This window comes from Oryctolagus cuniculus, chromosome 7, assembly GCF_051225735.1.
Source record: "Oryctolagus cuniculus isolate XC-2025 breed Fujian yellow rabbit chromosome 7, ASM5122573v1, whole genome shotgun sequence".
Classification (NCBI taxonomy): domain Eukaryota; kingdom Metazoa; phylum Chordata; class Mammalia; order Lagomorpha; family Leporidae; genus Oryctolagus; species Oryctolagus cuniculus.
In genome coordinates this window covers 37,284,984-37,303,485 of record NC_142873.1, presented here as the reverse complement: position 1 = coordinate 37,303,485, position 18,502 = coordinate 37,284,984, and the positions used below count along the sequence as shown (strand labels likewise).

Sequence of the window (18,502 nt, the reverse complement as noted above, 5' to 3'; positions counted from 1 at the left end):
ATGAAGATCTGAGCCCTAATCCAAGGGCGCGGTCCATCCTCAGCCTCTCTCATCCAGGCCTGTGCTTTCCTCTCCTTCCCATCTAAGCCACCAGTCTTTAGATTCTATCTCCCTAGTCGGAACCTGCTCAGACATTTTTTATTCACAGTGCGCTGGGGAGAGGGCAGGTGATCGAGGTGATGTCCTTTCCAGGGGTGTTCACCAGTTAACAGAATTTAACACCTGACAGTAAAGAATAAGAGGAGCCTTATCTGCCCCTGAGAGGAGCTTTGGCACCTCTCTGCTGCTCCCGGACGTGGACTGTGTAAACAGCCAGCCAGCAGCCCAGGGCAGGGACTTCCAAAGACCATGCGTTATCATGAGATGTTTGCCAGCTGCCCTACTCTGATGAGAATGATTCAGACTTAAGTAGTCATGGTGAGACTGCCTCACTCTCCATCCATGGGCTTAGTACTGAAACACCCAAAGGACCCTTTCAGAAGGTCTCACCGAGTAGACCAAAGGATATGGCTGCAGCCTCTTTAGCTATTCTGTAGTGGCATTGGATACTTTGGGACACCTAATGGCAGGTCACTCCGAATACTAAAGTATCTAGCTTGTCATTCAGAAGGGGCTTCCTGAATTCAGGCTCGGGCATTCACATTCTATACGGTAGAATCATCTTCTGGCAATGCTGATAGTCTGCTTGGCCCAGAGTTTGTTACCTTCAGAAGGATGTGAGGAATGGAACCCATTTTAAATCCATCGAAACCAAACCTGGCCTGAGTCTTCTTCTGTTTGGGCTTAAGATGACAATGCCCTTCAGGCATGGCTAGGAACTCCCAGTTTTAGAATCAGATCACAGCTTGTAGTTTTCCCTCAGTGTACTGGGCCTATATTTCCAGGTTTTATATTCTTTTGATATTTAAAGTATTAAAGAACTCCAGCTATCAGCTTAACCGATAGCAGGCATATGACTTTAATGGCTTCTGCAGGTGGCTTGGGCCATATTAGAGAACTAGTCTTGATCTTAAACTGTCATCTGGATTCTGTATTAATCCAGGAAAGCAGTAAAAAATTAGTAATGTGTATTGCATGTCTCTGATACATGTGTTTTCCATTATTGGTCTTTGAACCACAGCACACACACTCTCATACTCGTTCCCTTTTTCTAAAATGGGAAGAGAGGGACTATGGCTCCAAAAGGAAATGACTGCTGTGGTGCCTTGAAATCTGAACTTGGTCACATGTTCTGAATGAAATGACTCCAGACATATTCACAGGATGTCTTTCTTCCATCTCCTACTTTTTTTGGAAAATACTTTGACTAAAACAAAAAAGCAGTGGCTAACTTGTTGGGCATTCAAATTTAATTCTCTCAAGATATGCAAATGATTTGATAGTCGTTACAGAGCGGCAGGACTTATAAAATTGGAGTAAAGCTTCCGTAACAATGGTCTCAAAGAGTAGGTAGCGTTAGTTCATATACATCAGCAACCAGCTGTTCTTCGTCTCTGGGAAGTTGGGAAGGGAGGAAATTAACTTCAATGTAGTAGAAGAGATTTACAAGAGTTGTGATGGGAAATTTGTCATTAAAGGAGACTGTTTAAACAATGGAACAGATAACCAGTAAAAGTGGAGGAATGATGTCTTCCATTGGACATAAAGTAGAATTTATCATCTGCACGAGGCACTTAAACTTGATTGATTATTAGATCTATCTAGTAATCTTTAACTTCTTGGGAGTCGCAGACCCATTGAGAACCTGAAAGACCTTTTCTCCTAAACAAATTCACATGCAAATAAAACTTTGCATAGAGTCTCAGGAACATAGAGACTTGCCAAAGTCTGCAAACTGGACCCCAGGCTAGATGGTCCCCGGGCTCTTTCCTAGCATCGTAAGTGACAAGCCCCATGGCTTGGTTTTCCCAAACCTAACAGTGGAATCTGAAGACAAACACCAAAGGGCTTTCTTCCTCCAGATTTATAATGCTTGGTTTGCACAGTGTCAGAGTAAAGCGAAAGGATAATAGAGTAGAAAGAATTCTACTTTTAAATTCAATCCTTTGTCCTCAAGTAGCCAGATGTTTAATTTTAAGCCTTGCTGGTTGGCTATGTATCATCTTCATGGAAAGGCTAGGTCATCACCAGCATCGCTTCTCCGCAGCATTTAACCCAGCCCCACACTCACAGATGAAAATGCACACTCAGATGCCACGTCGAGCAGCCAGCATTCTTCCAAGTCCACACATCCTCTAGCTATATTGCTATGATTTTGAGTTGGCCTTGAAAAATATTATCTCTATAATTTTCTCATCTGCTTTTTCCCCCAAGTTTTGTTGACTACCAATTGGAAAATGACCACCCAGGATTACAAATCAAGGAATAATTTGCCCCCCTTCCTAAAATAAAGAGTGTCCATCCTCTTTGAAAGTGAGAGTGAATTGTAGCACATGTCTGTTTTAAATTCATGATACTGAGTTCCACTAGATACAGTAAGCATGACCCTACATGATTTTCCTTTTCCCCTCTGTGAACACCCTCCATAGTTTACCTGCAGGTCCTGTAGCACTCCTGTTAATCCCATGTTGGAAATGTCCTTATCTCTTCATACCTGGAGTCAGGAGCTCTGGAAATAGAGATCGCCTCAGTGTGGAAGGGAAATGAGTGAGCTCTGGGGAAGAGCGTAATTGTCAGACGTCTTTAACTGGTCATTCTTGACTGCACTTGCTGCTCCTAGAGCAAGGCCTTTGATTCCTACTTGGGACGTATCTTCATGAAACTGGATTCCTGTGCAGCAGTGGTCTTTCCACTTTGTACTTGTTGAACATTATGGTTAGTGGGCGTTAAGCCTGTGGTTACAAAGTAAATTGAAATTATGTTATAGTAAAAATTAAAGGGGGAAAAAAAAAGAAAGGTAGAACGGGGGATTGAGGAAGGGAGAGAGGGAGGAAAGGGAAGTATGGTTATCTTCCTAGAAGTGTATCTATGAAATACACAAAATCTGTCCTCTTTATATTAGTAAAAAAATATATTTAAGGGCCGGCGCCATGGCTCAATAGGCTAATCCTCCGCCTTCGGCGCTGGCACACCAGGTTCTAGTCCCACTAGGGGCGCCGGATTCTGTCCCGGTTGCCCCACTTCCAGTCCAGCTCTCTGCTGTGGCCCGGGAAGGCAGTGGAGGATGGCCCAAGTGCTTGGGCCCTGCACCCCATGGGAGACCAGGAGAAGCACCTGGCTCCTGCCTTCGGATCAGCGCGGTGCGCCGGCCGCGGCAGCCATTGGAGGGTGAACCAACGGCAAAGGAAGACCTTTCTCTCTGTCTCTCTCTCTCACTGTCCACTCTGTCTCTCTCTCTCTCTCTCTATATATATATATATATATATTTAAAAAGAACTGAAGGTCCTGGGAATTTAACCATAAAAAATGCATTACTGAGGAATAGGAGTTAGGCAGCCTTGGTCAGGGTCTCCTCCCAGTTCACATGGTGAGTTGGTCCTTCCCATTGTGAGGAGAGGAAAGGAGCTGACATAGCTCCCTTCCACTTCCCACTGAGTCACCTGTGTTGCAGTCGCTGAGTCCTGGTAATATCCTGCATGGAAAGCAAATAGGACATGGGGAGGCAGGGCAGGTGTCTTTGAAAGTTCATAGGAAATACGTACTATGAAAAAACTATACGTGGATTTCAAAAAAAATTTGTGGCAAAATAAACATACTTTAATTCCATTTTTCACAGGCTTTTTTTTTTTTATTGTCCCTTGTACAATATCTGTGAACAGATGCTCTGTGGTTTTAACTTTGGCAGCGCCTCTAGCCCTTATTGTTTTAATTTGTTTTCAAAGATTTATTTATTTATTTTGAAAGAGTTACAGAGAGAGGAAGAGACAGAGAGAGGGAGAGATATCTTCCATCCTCTGATTCACTCCCCAGATGGCTACAACGCCAGGGCTGGGCCAGGCTAAAGCCAGGAGCCAGGAGCCTTTTCCAGGTCCCCCACATGGGTGGCAGGGGCCCAGATCCTTGGGCCATCCTCCACTGCTTTTCCCAGGCCATTAGCAAGGAGCTGGATCGGAAGCAGAGCAGCCTGGACTTAAAGAAACCAGAGCCCATATCAGGTGCTGGCATCGTAGGCGGCAGCTTTACCCACTACTGCACAACGCTGGCCCCTCTAGTCACTGAACCAGTGAAAGTTGTTTGGGAACTAAAAGGAAGAAGAGGCCAGGCCAACTGGGCATGCAGCCCGGCTTGAGCCCTGCTCAGTGACTGATGAAGTCCCTCTGCACCCTTAAAGTGCAGCCCTGTCTCCTTCGGGTTGATGTTTATGGCAGAAGTGTGCCTTCTGTTGAATATTCAATCCTGTGTCTTTTCCTCTCTACAGAGAATGTCATCAATGGGCAGGATTATGAAGTGATGATGCAGATTGACTGTCAGGTGATGGACACCAGGATCCTCCACATCAAAAGCTCCTCCGTTCCCCCTTACCTCCGAGATCAGCAGAGGAATCAGACCAACACCTTCTTTGGCTCCCCTCCAGCAGCCACAGAGGCAACCCACGTTGTCAGCACCATCCCCGAGTCACTACAGTAGTGCCCAGTGGCTGCGACAGAAAACTAGGAGCGGGACCCTGGCACAATGAAGAGCCAGCTGGAGAAATGCTGTTTTCTGCCTTCGTGGTAGGAATTCAGGGGGAAAGAGAAGAAAAGAGAAGCTGCTGTGTACTGCCCATCTGCTAGGAAAGCACTGGAGTCTCGCTGCAAGCAAATGGTCTTTCTGCAATGGTGAATGTAGCCCTGAATCCAGTGTTACCTGGTGTAGTCCTCCCCCCCCCCCCACCGTACCTTTCCAAGCTGTGTCCATCCTCTTGTGTTTAAATACGTGTCTTCTCTCAAATGAGATTCTGTCTCCCTTTTTGCCATTTCACCTATTGGTACACAGCAAAGTGATTTTTATTTAAGGCTACATAGCACGAAGATATTCAGACAGTTTCCAAGGATTGAGTTTTTCATTCATTTAATGAAAATCTGTTCTGGACATTGTCCTTATTTGGAGGGAAAAAAGAAAACCTCAAAACCAAGACAGCCAAAAACACCCCCAAAAGAGTCAGAACAATATGGCGCTTTAGGTAAAAGGGAAATTTCTCAGTTGGTAAAATTTTCTTGGGATTTGTGGTCCACACCTGTACAAATACTGTTTTGGGGGCTTGGGGGTTTGGGTATGAAATTTGAGAGAATGATACAGCACAGAAGGGTCAGCAGTGGGCCTTTGAGAAGGAGAACTCCGTTGGTCAGGGTGTCTAAAACATGAAAGGCTGATGCAGTTGCAGTGAAAGCCACAGCTCCCACGCATTTTGAGACCACCAGGCCGTGTGAGATCACCACAGGTCCCGTGTCTTCTCTCCACTAATCTGAGGCAGAGCCTCCAGCAGCACAGGGCAGCCCCTTCACTTTCTTTGTGCACCCTCACCCTCTGTGTGATACCACATTCAGCCGAGGACCATGGACGTGACTTTAGACTTCAGCAAGGCAAGAGGTGTGCTCCTGAGAATTGACAAGTATTTGTTGCTTAAGGCGAGGCAGGCAAGGCAAGCCCAGATTCCTGCTGAGGGCTGTAGCCCATAATATGGCAGTAATTTTCAGTTGGCCCAGTGAAAAGTTAGTGCATTAACCATTTTTGCCACCTTCTAGTAAGAGAAAAGGAAAAAACAGCTGTGTTCACCTAAATTTTACTGTGCTTTGCCTACTTTCTTCCCTTTAGTAGTGAGTTAGAAATTCTATTCCTTTGGTAAATTCATAGAAATGGATCCACTGATGCTCTTCCTTCAATTTCTTTCTCTCTCTCTCTCTCTCTCTCTCTCTCTCTCTCTCTTCCCTCTGAGATTTATTTATTTATTTGAAAGGCAGAGTCAGAGAGGGGGTTGGGGGGGGGGGAGACAGAGAGGGAGAGAGATCTTCCATCCACTCATTCACTCCCCAAATGGCCACAATGGCCAGGTAGGCCAGGCCAAAGCCGTGTCTCCTACATGGGAGGGACTTGAACCAGGACCCGTATGGGATACCGGCGACCAGGCGGCAGCTTAACCTGCTGAGTCACAACGCAGGGTCCCCCCCCCCCCCGCCCCGGCTTCCTTCAACTTCTAATGTGAGTCTTCCTCTTCCTCTGTGAAGCTTTCCAGTTTCTTAATAGAACACATTCAGCTAATACTGCCTCTTACCCCGAGTGACTTGCTTTGTCAGATTTCTTTCCATTCTACACTGTATCAATCGGTCCCTCTCCCTCCTTGCCAAAAAAAAGGGGGGAGGGGGGGATTGCATTAACTCCTTAAGGATTCTATGTACCCAGTTAGTGTCCGGGGCCTGTGAATTTAGGACTAGCTTCCAAATAATTTTGCTAAATTATTCATGAAGAACCTAAATAATTTTGAAGAATCCCCAACACGTCCGCCTCTCAGGCTCATTTGCTGCTTTCCCCGGGAAATCAGGTGCACCCTGCGAGGGGAAGAAGATGGCTCTGCTGCCCCAGCGCCTGGAGTGAGCAGTTTCCTTTCTTCATATCACAAACCAGGCTGGGCCCGGGAAGCACACCCCGCCGATTTAACTTTCAGACAAGAGGTTTTTTCCCAGGGGAACCATGCTTTCATGGGTGCCAAGGAATAGAAACCAAAGGCCTGGAAGCCCACTAGGGTACTGGACGTCTCCCGGGCCCCTCGTGCCCCTTCCCCTTCTGAATGTGAATTTGTGGAACAGGAGGCCATGACCGCGGGCTGGTGGGCAGCAGCCTCCTGGCCACTCCCAGGCTGCTCATCTTCTGTTGCAACTGCTGTCTGTTGTCACCACCGAGACAAACACAGAGGCAGGTGGTGGAAGTAAGCGAGGCCTCCCTCCCTCCTCTCTCCTCTGCACTGAATCGCGTGCGAAGAAACCATCGCGTTGTCTCCTCATTGTAGCACTTCACCTGGAGTTCTCCTCTACCCTCAGCTTTTCCCGTACTCCTCAGCCTGGAGACTTCGGTTCACCAACGTTGCTGCTTCTCTCACACAGGAGAGCGTGGGTGACAGGAGGGAGTCTCACTACAGAGCAGGCAGGCACTGGAGGGGCCGGCGGCCCGGTCACAGGGCCAGGCCCGCAGAGCAGTCTGGGAAACTCGTCTTCTCGGCCCTTTCAGCTCCTTGTCATCCATGACCTATTCCTGAATGGATTTTTTTGAGACAAGGGAACTGATTATCCTCAGGGTAGACTTTGAAGAGACAAGTGAAAGGCAGCTGACAAGTGCAAGTTTAAATTGCTGGCAAAACTATTATTAATCCCTAGGCACAACAGTTTTTATTGTAATGTTTAGCCCTTTAGTAAAAGGGAAGTGCTATGCCAGGTTAATAAATCAAGCAGGTGTTTCGGTTTAATTTTTTTTGGTGGGGTTGCCCTTTGGAGGTTATAGCCAGGAATTCTGGGAAGTATAAGTCTTATACACACACACACACTTTTATAGTTAATAAATTTTGAATGGGATTATGCAATTTGTGAGAAAATTAGATATACTCGTGGAGGACCCAAACCTGCCTGTTATTAGGTGACTCTGTGTACTTCAGGCCAGTAATACAACAACCTAAGAAGTGATAATAGAGACCAATGCAAGCAGTCTTTCTTTTTTAAAAAAAGTTGTATTTATTTAATTTATTTGAAAGGCAGAGAGAAAGCTCCCATCCACTCAGATGTCCACAACAGATGGGGTTGGGCAAGGCCAAAGCCAGGAGACTGGAAGTCAAGCCTGCTCTCCCGTGTGGGCGTCGGGGACCCACGCACTTGAGCCATCACCTGCTGCCTCTCAGGGTGCACATTAGCAGGAAGCTGGAATAGGAGCAGAGCCAGGACTTGAACCCAGGCGCTGGGATGTGGGATGCCAGTGTCGCAGGCAGCAGCTTTGCCACACTAAATTCATGCCCTGGGAACAGCAGTGTCTGCTTGTTTACAAGTCCCAAATGTTTTAGACTTCATGGTGTAGGTGGGTGTTTTCTGGGGCTAACTGTGGAGTAAGATGTAGGCACTTCTTCCTGGCGTTAAGCACAGGGACGCCGATTCGTTAGGGTGTTCGTGGAAACTGACTCCAAAGGTAGGAGTTAACGCAAAAGGTTCAGTCTCGAGGCAAATATATTGTTTACCGTGCTTGTAGTGTACAAACTTTACATTAGATTAATGACTACAAGTTCTAGCACAAAGCTGGCATTTCTTTGCCTTGTCTTGTTTGCGAAAAGTAGACGTGGAGGTATTTGGAAGCAACAGTGTTAAATGAGTCATTCTTAAATGTTCCTAATAAACCTTACATAGAGAAGGAACTTAGGATTCAAACTGATATTTTCTCTCTCTCATGTTTAAAAAGACACTGCCCTGATGAAATCTTGGCCTGGCTCTTCCCGGGCATGCATTTCCTGGTTATCACACAGTGGGACACTGGTTAGATACTGCCACGGTGGCATTTGAGTGACTACCACTGGAGAATGCTCAGGGCAGCTTTCATGCTATTTGGTTTTTATTCTTGACGTTTTACTAAGCCAGGGTCTAGAAGTTTAATGGAGATGTATCACAGGAAGAAAAAAAAAAAAACAACTTGTATTTGCATTTGACTTTCTGACACATTGAAAAGTTTCCCAGGCACTTTCACTTTCAGCAACATGTTCAACATGTTAGAAATAACCACTTTTACTCTCCTACCTGAAGAGTGAGGGGCGAGGGGGGCTGATCCGATGCCCCCTTGCAGTCTGACCTAATGGAAACTTTTCCGCCCATGAAAGCCCTCTCTTTCCACTGCATTCTGACCGCCTGACTCGCTTCCTTTAGCAGACCCGTAGGAGCTGCATTGCAAGGGAGTCCTTTTCCTGCTGTGGGCTGTTTCCCATGCGTGTCCCTCTCAAACAAGCTTGCTGACTGTCAAAACTGATGGCGGCTGATGACCCTCTACAGGCCCCACATTCTGTACCAGAATGTCATCGGTGTCAGTCTTGAGTCATTTTAATTTACGGAAATTAGGATTTGTTGCTAATCTGAGTACAACTTTTAACTTCTGCCTTAAAAACAAGAATAGAACCTAAAAGAAAGAGAATAAAATGTAAGAAACTTCCATTCTACTCCTAATAACATCTAGAGGGGAAATTCCTGTCTCCTCCCCACACCCACACCCACACACCTGCAAGATTTTTTTTAATTTTCTAAGAAACAGAATACTGGACTACCCAAAATGATATTGCCAGAGTCCAAGAGGAACTATGCACATAAAAGAAATGCAATTTTCTCCTACTTGAAAAAAAGAAATCATAGTTTGTTCTGTTAACTTGTATTTGTAATGGCCTAAGCTTAAAGCAAAGTGTGTTTTGGATAAGTCTAGAGCTTTCAGCGGTTTGTTCTCATATATGTGTAAAACTTGTCAGGTGCAATGGAATTTAAGAAAAAGGAATGTCAGAGGTATCCGATGAGGAAAACTTAGTCTTGTGTACAAATCGTGTCATGGCTAGCCACGGTCACACAGTGGGCAGCATTCTCAGCATACTGATTTGCTAACTCTAAGTAGTAGGGAACCAGCACATTAAAAGACTTTTATTTATATTAGACTTGAGAACCAAGGAACAAATAAATCATAGTTTGTCATCTGTCAAGGTCAACAAACACCACGGTGTTGTGCTGCTTGCCCCAGTGTATTGGTGACCACTAGTTAAATAAACAACCGAGGAGGCTCGTCACTTCCCCGGGCACACTAATCCCAGATAGAGATTAGCAGGCTGACTTTCACAGCACATGTGTACTGAGCCATTCTGACTCCTAGTCAGCCCTCGTTTCCGGGTCGGTCACCAGTAGAGAGGGCACGATGGGGAAGCAGCACTGTAGGTGAAAACCTCTATGCACTACTAGCCTTAGAGATACCAGCTTCTAGTTCCCATCACGGTGACAGTGTGCGTGGGCTGAGACCAGTGGAGCTGCACCCACACAGCCCGCAGACCCCGAGGAGAGCGTGGCGGAGACGCCACCTCGCTAGAATTTTCTTTCTGCGGTTGTCTCCATGCTAACTTACAAATGTGTTAAAGATGAGGAGCAAAGATCTTCTTCCCCCGTGGTTTCCAATGCATAAAGAAATAATGATAGTAGACTATTTCGTACTTTAAAGCAAGTCTTTATGATGCAATACCTGTTCTTTCTCTAAAGTTCAAATAAAGACTTTTTAAACTTGCCTTGGTTTCTTCTGTGTACAGAAAGAGAGAAAAAAAAAAAAAAAAAGCTCCCAGACGAATCTTCAACGTTAAGTGGTTAGTAATGGAAAAGGAAGCCCAAAAAGGATCTGTGGCTGGTGTTACTGTTTAGCTGAAACAGTTGAACTCTTTCCACTCTTCTCCCAAGCGTGGCTAAGTAAAAATTTCCTGTATTGTGTCCAGATATTTGAACTACAATCTTATCAAGGGAAAAAAAAAAAAAAAACCTTCTAAAACCCCCATACTTATCCTTCTGTGTCACTGGGAAGCTGGCTGACCCGGTCACACATTGCAGTCTTTACTGAAGGCCTCTGTCCTGCTTGGAGTGGCAAAGGCCACCCTGCTTGAAGCTCGTCACTGCAAACTGACAGCGAAGGGTCCACCCAGGACCACCGGCTGCAGGCGTTCACTGAGCACCCACAGAAAGCCCAGACACGTCCTCTCTCCCACCTATTTCTTAAGATGTCTTGTAACTAGTAAATAGCAGAGGCAGTATTTGGACCCAGGCAAGTTAGCCCCAGACGTGGAGCATTAACCTCTGTACTGCTCTACCGCCTAAGCCGTAGATCTGGTGTGTTAAGTTCCTGCCCTAAAATAGCTCACACTCGGCCTATGGCGCTAGCTTCATAAAGATGAGGGTACTTCAGGAAGTTGGGGAGGGTGGGGCTGTACTGTGACATAGCAGGTAAAGTCGCTACCTGCAGTGCAGGCATCCCATATGGGTACCAGTTTGAGTCCTGGCTGCTCCACTTCTGATCCAGCTCTCTGCTATGTCCTGGGAAAGCAGTACAGGAGGCCCAAGTGCCTGGGCCCCTGCACCCGTGTGGGAGACTGGGAAGAAGTTCCTGGTTCCTGGCTTCGGATCAGCTCAGCCCTGGCTGTTGCGACCAACTGGGGAGTGAACCAGCGGTTGGAAGACCTCTCTCTCTGCCTCTCCTTCTCTCTGTGTAACTCTAACTTTCAATAAATAAATAAATCTTTTTTTTTAAAAAAAAGTCCTTTTAAAATGTTTTTATTTGAAAGGCAGGTGGTGAGAAATCTCCTGTCCACTGGTTCACTCCCCAGATACCCACAACAGTCAAGCTGGACCAAGCTGAAGGCAGGAAGCAGGAACTCAGTCTGGGTCTATCGCCCACACGGACAGCAGGGACCAAGTATGCGAGCCATCTCCTGCCTCCCAGAGTGCATGTTAGCAAGAAGCTGGAATTCAAAGTGGAGCCAGGACTTGAAAGAAGGCACTCCAGTATGGGGCGTGGAGTAACCGCTGTGCCAGACGCCCACCCGTGATACACATTTTGCATGAAATTTTTGAAGACACCTTCTGTGCATAAATTCCTGAACTATCTTACACCAAAATAAACTTTACCATTGAATTCCATTTCTCACAAACTGCCCTCATTAACAAAATTACAGTAACATTAGGGTTCTTTTTTTAAAAAAAAAAAAAAAAGATTTTATTTATTTGAGAGATAGAGTTACAGACTGAGAGGGAGAAACAGAGGGAGAAACACTGGTTTATTCCCCAAATGGCTGCAACGGCTAGAGCTGTGCTGATCCAAAGCCAGGAGCCAGGAACTTCCGGGTCTCCCATACGGGTGCAGGGGCCCAGGGACTTGGAACATCTTCTACTGCTTTCCCAGGCCACAGCAGAGAGCTGGATTGGAAGAGGAGCAACCAGGACTAGAACCGGCGCCTATGTGGGATGCTGGGCACCACAGGTGGAGGCTTTACCACTATGCCACATTGCCAGCCCGCCGTTAGGGTTGTTTTAGAGACAAAACTGCATTTGTTTCTGAAGATGCCTTAATAGACTTATTTAGAAGGCCCTGTCCCATCTAGAAGACGCTGACCTCAGATCACCTGTTCTGCAGAGAAAGTTAGCAGATTGAAGGGGAGGAGATGGACCAGTGAAAAGAGAAGTTGGGGAGTGGGGACCAGAAGCTCCAGAGAGGAGTGCCATGAGAAGACCCTCTGGAGGCAAGAGGGCAGAAGGACTTCTACAAACAGGCTAACGTGTAAATCCTTCTGCTTGACCCAGATCTGCCATAGACACTGACACGCACCTTCGTACCCATGTTGGCTTGGGCGGTCAGTGAATGGCAGCAGGGTTGAGCATGGTTAAAGAGTGGAGAAGAAAGCCTGCAGACAGCACAGCAAGATAATTCATACTTTGAAGAGTTGGTGGAAAATAAAAGAAATAGAACTCCCTCTACCCACCCCACCCTCACCACCAAATCCTTGTGGGATTGTGCTCTGGGACTTCTCTCTGTATGCTGGGTATGGGCCAAGCCAGTCTGTGAACCTGGAAAGATAACCACCAATGACGTGTGGGTTACACAATACACGGTGTCATAAGTAGAGGGCCCTTTTAGCATCTACCCTGCAATTCATCTAATTGTTCCTCCTTGGGTAGAGATCTAGATCACTTCCAACGTTTGGCCTGCCATGAGAACTCCATAGCGTGGTTCACTCCATCCCATTCATTTGGTGTGGTCTGTACAAGCGCCGGAGGAGAATCTCCCTTAGTACAGTTAATGGCAGTTGCAGGCTTAGCCTCTGCCAGACATCGTGCTAAGCCTTTGCAAGCCTAAGCTCATTTAAGCTCTACAGCTGCCTTCACCAGATGTTGATATCATTATCCAGATGTTGCAGATGAAAAAATAGGCATGAGCGATTCAGTAACGCTCTAAGATCTCACAGCTAATATATAGCAAAGCTGGAATTTGAAATTCAAATTTTAAAGGATTTTAAAGCCACATCCTGCCTACTATCCTACCTTGCTGTTGATCCTTTGATGCCGTAAAGGGTGACAATGGGGGACAAAGGAGGGAGAAAGAACAAGCTACACAGCATGAGCCGCCAGCGTGCTGAGCCATGTTCAGAAAAGGGGCAGTGTCCCAGAGGCCAGGTCCAACAGCACCGGAGAGCTCTCTCTGGGTGACCTGCTCCTTCGGTAGACACACGCCAACGCTGACTGTACACAGAGCCTGCGCTGGGATGCCCCTCCACCCCTGTAGTCCCCATCTCAGATAAGTCACCCAGTGGGGGGAAGAGAACCTGGGTCCTCCCATAATTGAAGACCCCAAGCTCTGCCAACTCTCCCACTCTGCTTATAATATGTGACCTCCATCCCCAGGACACGGCCCCTGCCTGCTCTTGTGATCACAGGTTCTGCTGTCTTTAGTGAGTGCTCACTGAAGAATTGACTCACAGGGTGGGTGCTGGATTTTGAGATGGTGAGAGGTGTTTATGTAAGCAACCACTCGTCCCCGGACCCAAAGTGGAAATGGTCAGACGTGAAGGATTCATCTTTAACATGAATGCAACATAACATAATAATAAGTGGATCATCTTGTAAGATTGACTTTATTGTATCATCACTCCTCAAAACTGCTCATTTCCATGGAGGAACCTTGTAGGGGCCAACACAAAAAGGCCATCTCCAATTGTTTAAGGGTGTAAGTCCCTAGCTCTGTGAGCATCAGCTGGTACAAGGAAAGGCCTGGTGCCTCTGAAGCCATCCTTGCGTGTCATTTCCTGGGTGTGAGTTTGCCTGCTGGAGCCCCTGGGGTTGCACCCTGCTGCCTGCATGCCTGGTGGAGCTTGGCTTCTTGGGCTACATTTCGTCATACACAGTGGCCTGGAAGCAACGGCTCTAGAATTGGAAACTTTGCCACAGAGTCTGTGTTGTACAAATCTCATGCACGTGTGAGGGGGTCGTCAAAACATTCATGGAGGGGCCTGTGTTATGGTGCAGTGGACTAAGCCTCCACCTGCGGTGCCAGCATCCCATATGGACGCCAGTTCAAGTCCTGGCTGGTCCACTTCCAATCCAGCTCTCTGCTAATGTCCCTGGGAAAGCAGCGGAAGATGGCCCAAGTGCTTGGGCCCCTGTACCCATGTGGAAGACCTGGAAGAATTTCTTGGCTTCTGATTTCAGATTGGCTCAGCTCCAGCCATTTGGGGAGTGAAACAGTGGATGGAAGACCTCTCTATCTCTGTCCCTGCCTCTCAAGTAAATTAAAAAAAAAATCTCAACACATTCATGGAAAATGTGTATTTAAACAAAACTATGCAAGGGATTCAAATCTTTTTTTTTTCCCCATCAAGATAAATGTATATTTTCCTTGCATTTCTCCATGAACACTTTGAAGGGTCTTTGTTCTGTTGGGCCATGGGGATGCGGTGTAGACAAAACAGACAGTGGGCTTATGCTTGAAGACATGTGAATGCCCTCTCTTCTCTGGCTCTGTGTGGTCACCCGCTGTCCCACAGAAGACTCAAGATGACTTCCGGAAGAGGGGGCAGACTTCTGGTCAGCCTGAAAAAAAAAAATAATAGAGTGGAGTTAGACGCAAGCCGCTCTCAGGAGAGCTCTGGGAAGGGAAACGCGGAGGCCAGTGTCTCTGTCGTGGCCACAGAGCTCACCCACTCGCTTGGCCTCTGCTCCCAGGACATAGCGTGATGCACTGCCCCACATTACTGCTGGCTTTCTGGAGTTGCTGGAATTCTCTGCTGAGTGACTTGTTCACATCAGCCAGCGACATCGCGCCCTCCAACCTGGCAGTGGTGGGAAAGCCGGTGACAACCCCCGCACAACCAGCCAGCCTGGGCGCCCTGGACCTGCATCTGAACAGCATGAACAGCCTCTTGTTTGATTTTAATGGTGCCAAGGGTCACCAGCCAGGTGAGCGCCACTTGCAGCATTTTGCTACTGGCAGTACGGCTGGGGCTAACTCCTCCCCCTGTCCCCACGGCCCCAGATGTAGAATCTGGTACAGATCAGCCAGGCAAGAGCCGTCCAAGGAAGGGAAAGCCTACTCGGAAGAAAGTGAGCTTTTATTTATTTTATTTTTTGCTCTGTAGCATCTCGTGCTTTTCCTTAGCCCGCATCATCTGCGTGTAGTTGTTAAATATTTGTTGTCCCTGTAAGACAAGAATCTGTAGAAGGGCAGGACCCCTCTCAATGTCTCACGCGCTACTTCATCCCCAGCAGTGCCGTGGCTGGAGCGTGCTTGGAGCATGGGAGGCTAAATCAGTACTTTTATTGAGTTGAATTACTGAGCATTTAAAAAGCCACAACTATGAGTACACATTGTCCCTCCAGGAGTGTGCGTGACAGACTGGCATCTGTTGCGTGCCTTGGCAGGTCCTAGCTGCGTCTCCCTACGCAGCTATTCAGAGCGCCCAACCCGCCAAAGGCGCGTGCGCGGTGGTGAGGCGGCACTTGCAGGGAAAGGCGGATGAGGGGCAGACACGGCGTCCTGAGCTCCCCCATCCCTTTTCATGTCTCCCTGTGGTTGCCTCCCGCAGGCGTCTGAGGCAGATTGGAAGTGGAGCCAGACAGCGGGCTAGGCCCGCCCGGGTGCAAGGGGGGCCCGCAGGCCGCAGGGGCGGCTCCTCAACGCTGCTCGAAATGCAGTTTCCCCGGCCCGGCCGGCCCTCCTGAGTCAGATGCGCAGGCCGGCCCCGCAACCTGGGCCCCCTGAGGACACTGATAAGGAGCCTGCGAACCGCCCACGTGGGTGATGGGGACGTCCAGCTTCCATCGGAGATGAACGTTCCCATGGCGGCTAGCTGGGGATTTTAGGGGACTACCAGGAAAGAATGTTCTTGTAATTGCCTGTTTGAAAGATTACGGGACTTGGGGCTGGCATCACAGCCCAGTGGGTTACACTGCCCTTGGCGACACCAGCATTGCGTATGAATGCCAGCCCTGGCTGTTGCAGACATCTGAGGAGTGAACCAGCTGATGGAAGATCTCTCTCTCTGTCTCTCTCTCTCTGTAACTTTGCCTTTCAAATAAATAAATTAAAAAAAAAAAATAGAAGAACATGCACAGAGCTTGACCTTGAGCCTCCATCCATGCCTTCCTTGCCCGTTGCGTCACCTGGCCTCCTGCTGCCCTGAGCAGCCACTGACCCAAGGAACAGGGCCAGTGCACGCTCTGCTGTGTCGGTGAGGGTCCAGGGCCCCAAGTCCCCCTGGGAAGGTGGCACAGCACTGGCTACCTGCCTCCCCCCCCCCCCACATCTGGGACTCCCCTGGGCTCTGGGCCCATAAGGCTCTGCTTTGACCCAGCACCCTCTACTATGGCAAGAGGAGGCCTCCCCGGTGCACCTGGCCGAGGGGCTCAAGGCTCCTCCACTGTCTCCTTCGCAGCTCTGAGGACAAAGGTCTATGTCCCAGGCCCCAAGGCAGGTTCACAGTGGTTGGCTGCAGGCCCCACCTCTCCCCCCTCAACACAGCTCTCTGGTTCCCCAACTTTGCTGCGCACTGCTGTCACCTGGGGATCTCTAAAAACCGCTGGTGCCTGGCCCCCACCCTCAGACATTCTGACTTAATTGGAAGAGGGAGCGACCTGGGCAGAGGAGAATAAAAATTTCCCCAGGTGATTTTATTGCACAGGAAAGTTTAGCGACCAATGACCTCTGTCTTCTGAGGCCCTGAGCCTGTGTTATTCACGGAGCAACCCGGTGCTGGAGCTCGAGGGTGGAGCACGGTTCTAGGGACAAGAAAAAACAAAACCAAACAAAACGTGTTTCAGTAATCAGACGGAGTGGAGACTTAGCGACGAGCTGGGAAAGAAGGGAGAGGAGAAAGGAGGCCGCGGGGCTTGGGGGCGGAGCCCTGGGTTCACCGGTGATGACGTCAGACATTCCTCTGCGATGTTAGAACTGGAGACTGGAGAAGAGCATGGAAATCGCCATGGCTGAGCAAGGGAAACTCTCTGTGAAATGGCAGATTCTTGGAAGGAGAGGGACAGGGAGGGTGTGGGGAGGAGGGGCGGGGAAGGAGGCGGCCCCGGGGCCAGCAGACCCGCGGAGAGTCTGCTCCCAGGCCCTGGGGCCTCAGGGGAAACTGGGGAAAAACCATGAAGACGTGAGAAGTGCAAAGGAGAGCAGAGGAGGTTTGGGTTGGCAAGAGGAGCGGGTGAAAGAGGGCGACTGCCGACGGGGAGGCGGCTGAGCATCGGAAGAGGGGAGAAGGAGAGATTCAGCTGCTGAGAAAAGAGGAACACACCCAGGCGACCCAAACCCACCCAGCTCCGGGCCCTCGGGCCGCCTGCAGGGCTCCCAGGGGAAGGCCCCTCAGGGGAGAGGAGCAGACAGACGCTCCTTGCCCGGCTGCGGGTGCCTTCCTGGCTCCTGCTCTGGAACTCTTGCTCCCGCCTCCAGGCTTTGCAGAGCTCAGGGAGAGGAAGAAGCTCCGGGCCTGAGGCGGGAGGTCTCCCCGGGGGAGGGGCAGGCAGGGGCTCCAGGAGTGCAGTCCCTGGCTCCCTGAGGCAGTTGCCCCCGCTCCCAGTTCTTAGAGCTCACCCTCATGGCTTCTCTCAGGGAAAGCCGTCCAAACACTGAGTCACAGAGAAGGGGGGAGGGGAAGCCTTGAAGGCAAAACCCAAGAAAAATGACACAAGCTCTTAAATTCCTGGAGGGAAGATTCTACACCTACTTTGTGCAAAATCAGCGTGGAGGTGGGGGGCTTCTTGTGCCTGGTGTGATTGCAATGTTTCTGCAGTGACAAGCCACGTACAGAGGAGAAATACTACCTACACACGTTTCATGGTGTGGTCCCCTCCCCACTCAGAATCCTGGCCCAGGAGGTGGGCAGGCAGGGGGCATCTGCACCAGAGTCATGGCTCAGGGTGGAGCAGGTGTGGAGCCCTCCCACTCCCAGCACACACACCTGCTGCACCTCCCCCAGCAGCCAGGGCTGGGTGCTCTCCGCCGCTGGAGCTATTTCCCAGAGAGAGTGAAGACAGATGCTAGTCAAGCTCAGGGAACCCAGGTTTGTCTTACCACCACGTGCTTCCAGGTGCTGAATGTCTCCACCAGCCAGTACCAGTCCTCCCAGGTCACAATAGCCCCCAGGGCCTTTGCACAAGCTGTGCTCGCCCGCCCAGGATGTGAGGTGCTCTAAGGACTCGCACAGGAAGGCTCTGAGCCCTGCATTTCCTGTCTGCGGTTTCCCAGGGGACAGTGTCCCACGGCCCCAGCACTCCACTCCTTTCTCTCTGCTCTGCCTCCCCCTCTCCTGACCTCCAGCCTGGCTTTGCAGAGGGCCAAGGAGAGGATGGTTTCCTTAGAGTTCAGGAGGCTGCAAAGCCTGGGGGCCATGGTCAGCGACCGGCCCTTCTTTTGCAGGGGAGAGGAGAGAAGTGGGGGGCACCAAGGTCAAGGGTGGTCTCCTGCGGAGCTGCAGAGGACGGGGACGCTGTCACCACAGGGGCATTCCTGTGACAGCCCTCTCTGTTGTGAAAGCACACCACGGAGGGAATGGCCCGTCCAGAACAGA

General features: G+C 49.2%; 1 protein-coding gene and 1 long non-coding RNA gene across 4 annotated transcripts in view; one reads left to right on the top strand and one right to left on the bottom strand.

The window, feature by feature from the left end:
- ATF6 (activating transcription factor 6) overlaps nt 1-10,188 on the top strand; it is a 221,715-nt gene extending 211,527 nt beyond the window's left edge. For 2 of the 3 annotated variants that reach the window (XM_008265536.5, XM_089299669.1), the window contains one exon: nt 4,358-4,869. In XM_008265536.5, the coding sequence (XP_008263758.5) occupies nt 4,358-4,566 (209 nt within the window). In that variant the 3' untranslated portion in view covers nt 4,567-4,869. Of the gene's footprint in view, nt 1-4,357 lie in introns of all 3 variants that reach the window. The other variant, XM_089299668.1, reaches the window with a different exon arrangement.
- Nucleotides 9,206-18,128, bottom strand: LOC149125416 (uncharacterized). The gene is made up of 2 exons (XR_016210459.1): nt 18,007-18,128; nt 9,206-14,528 (listed from the first exon to the last, which is right to left on the bottom strand). It is a non-coding gene; the product is annotated as an uncharacterized LOC149125416 (long non-coding RNA).
- Nucleotides 18,129-18,502: the final 374 nt, after the last annotated feature.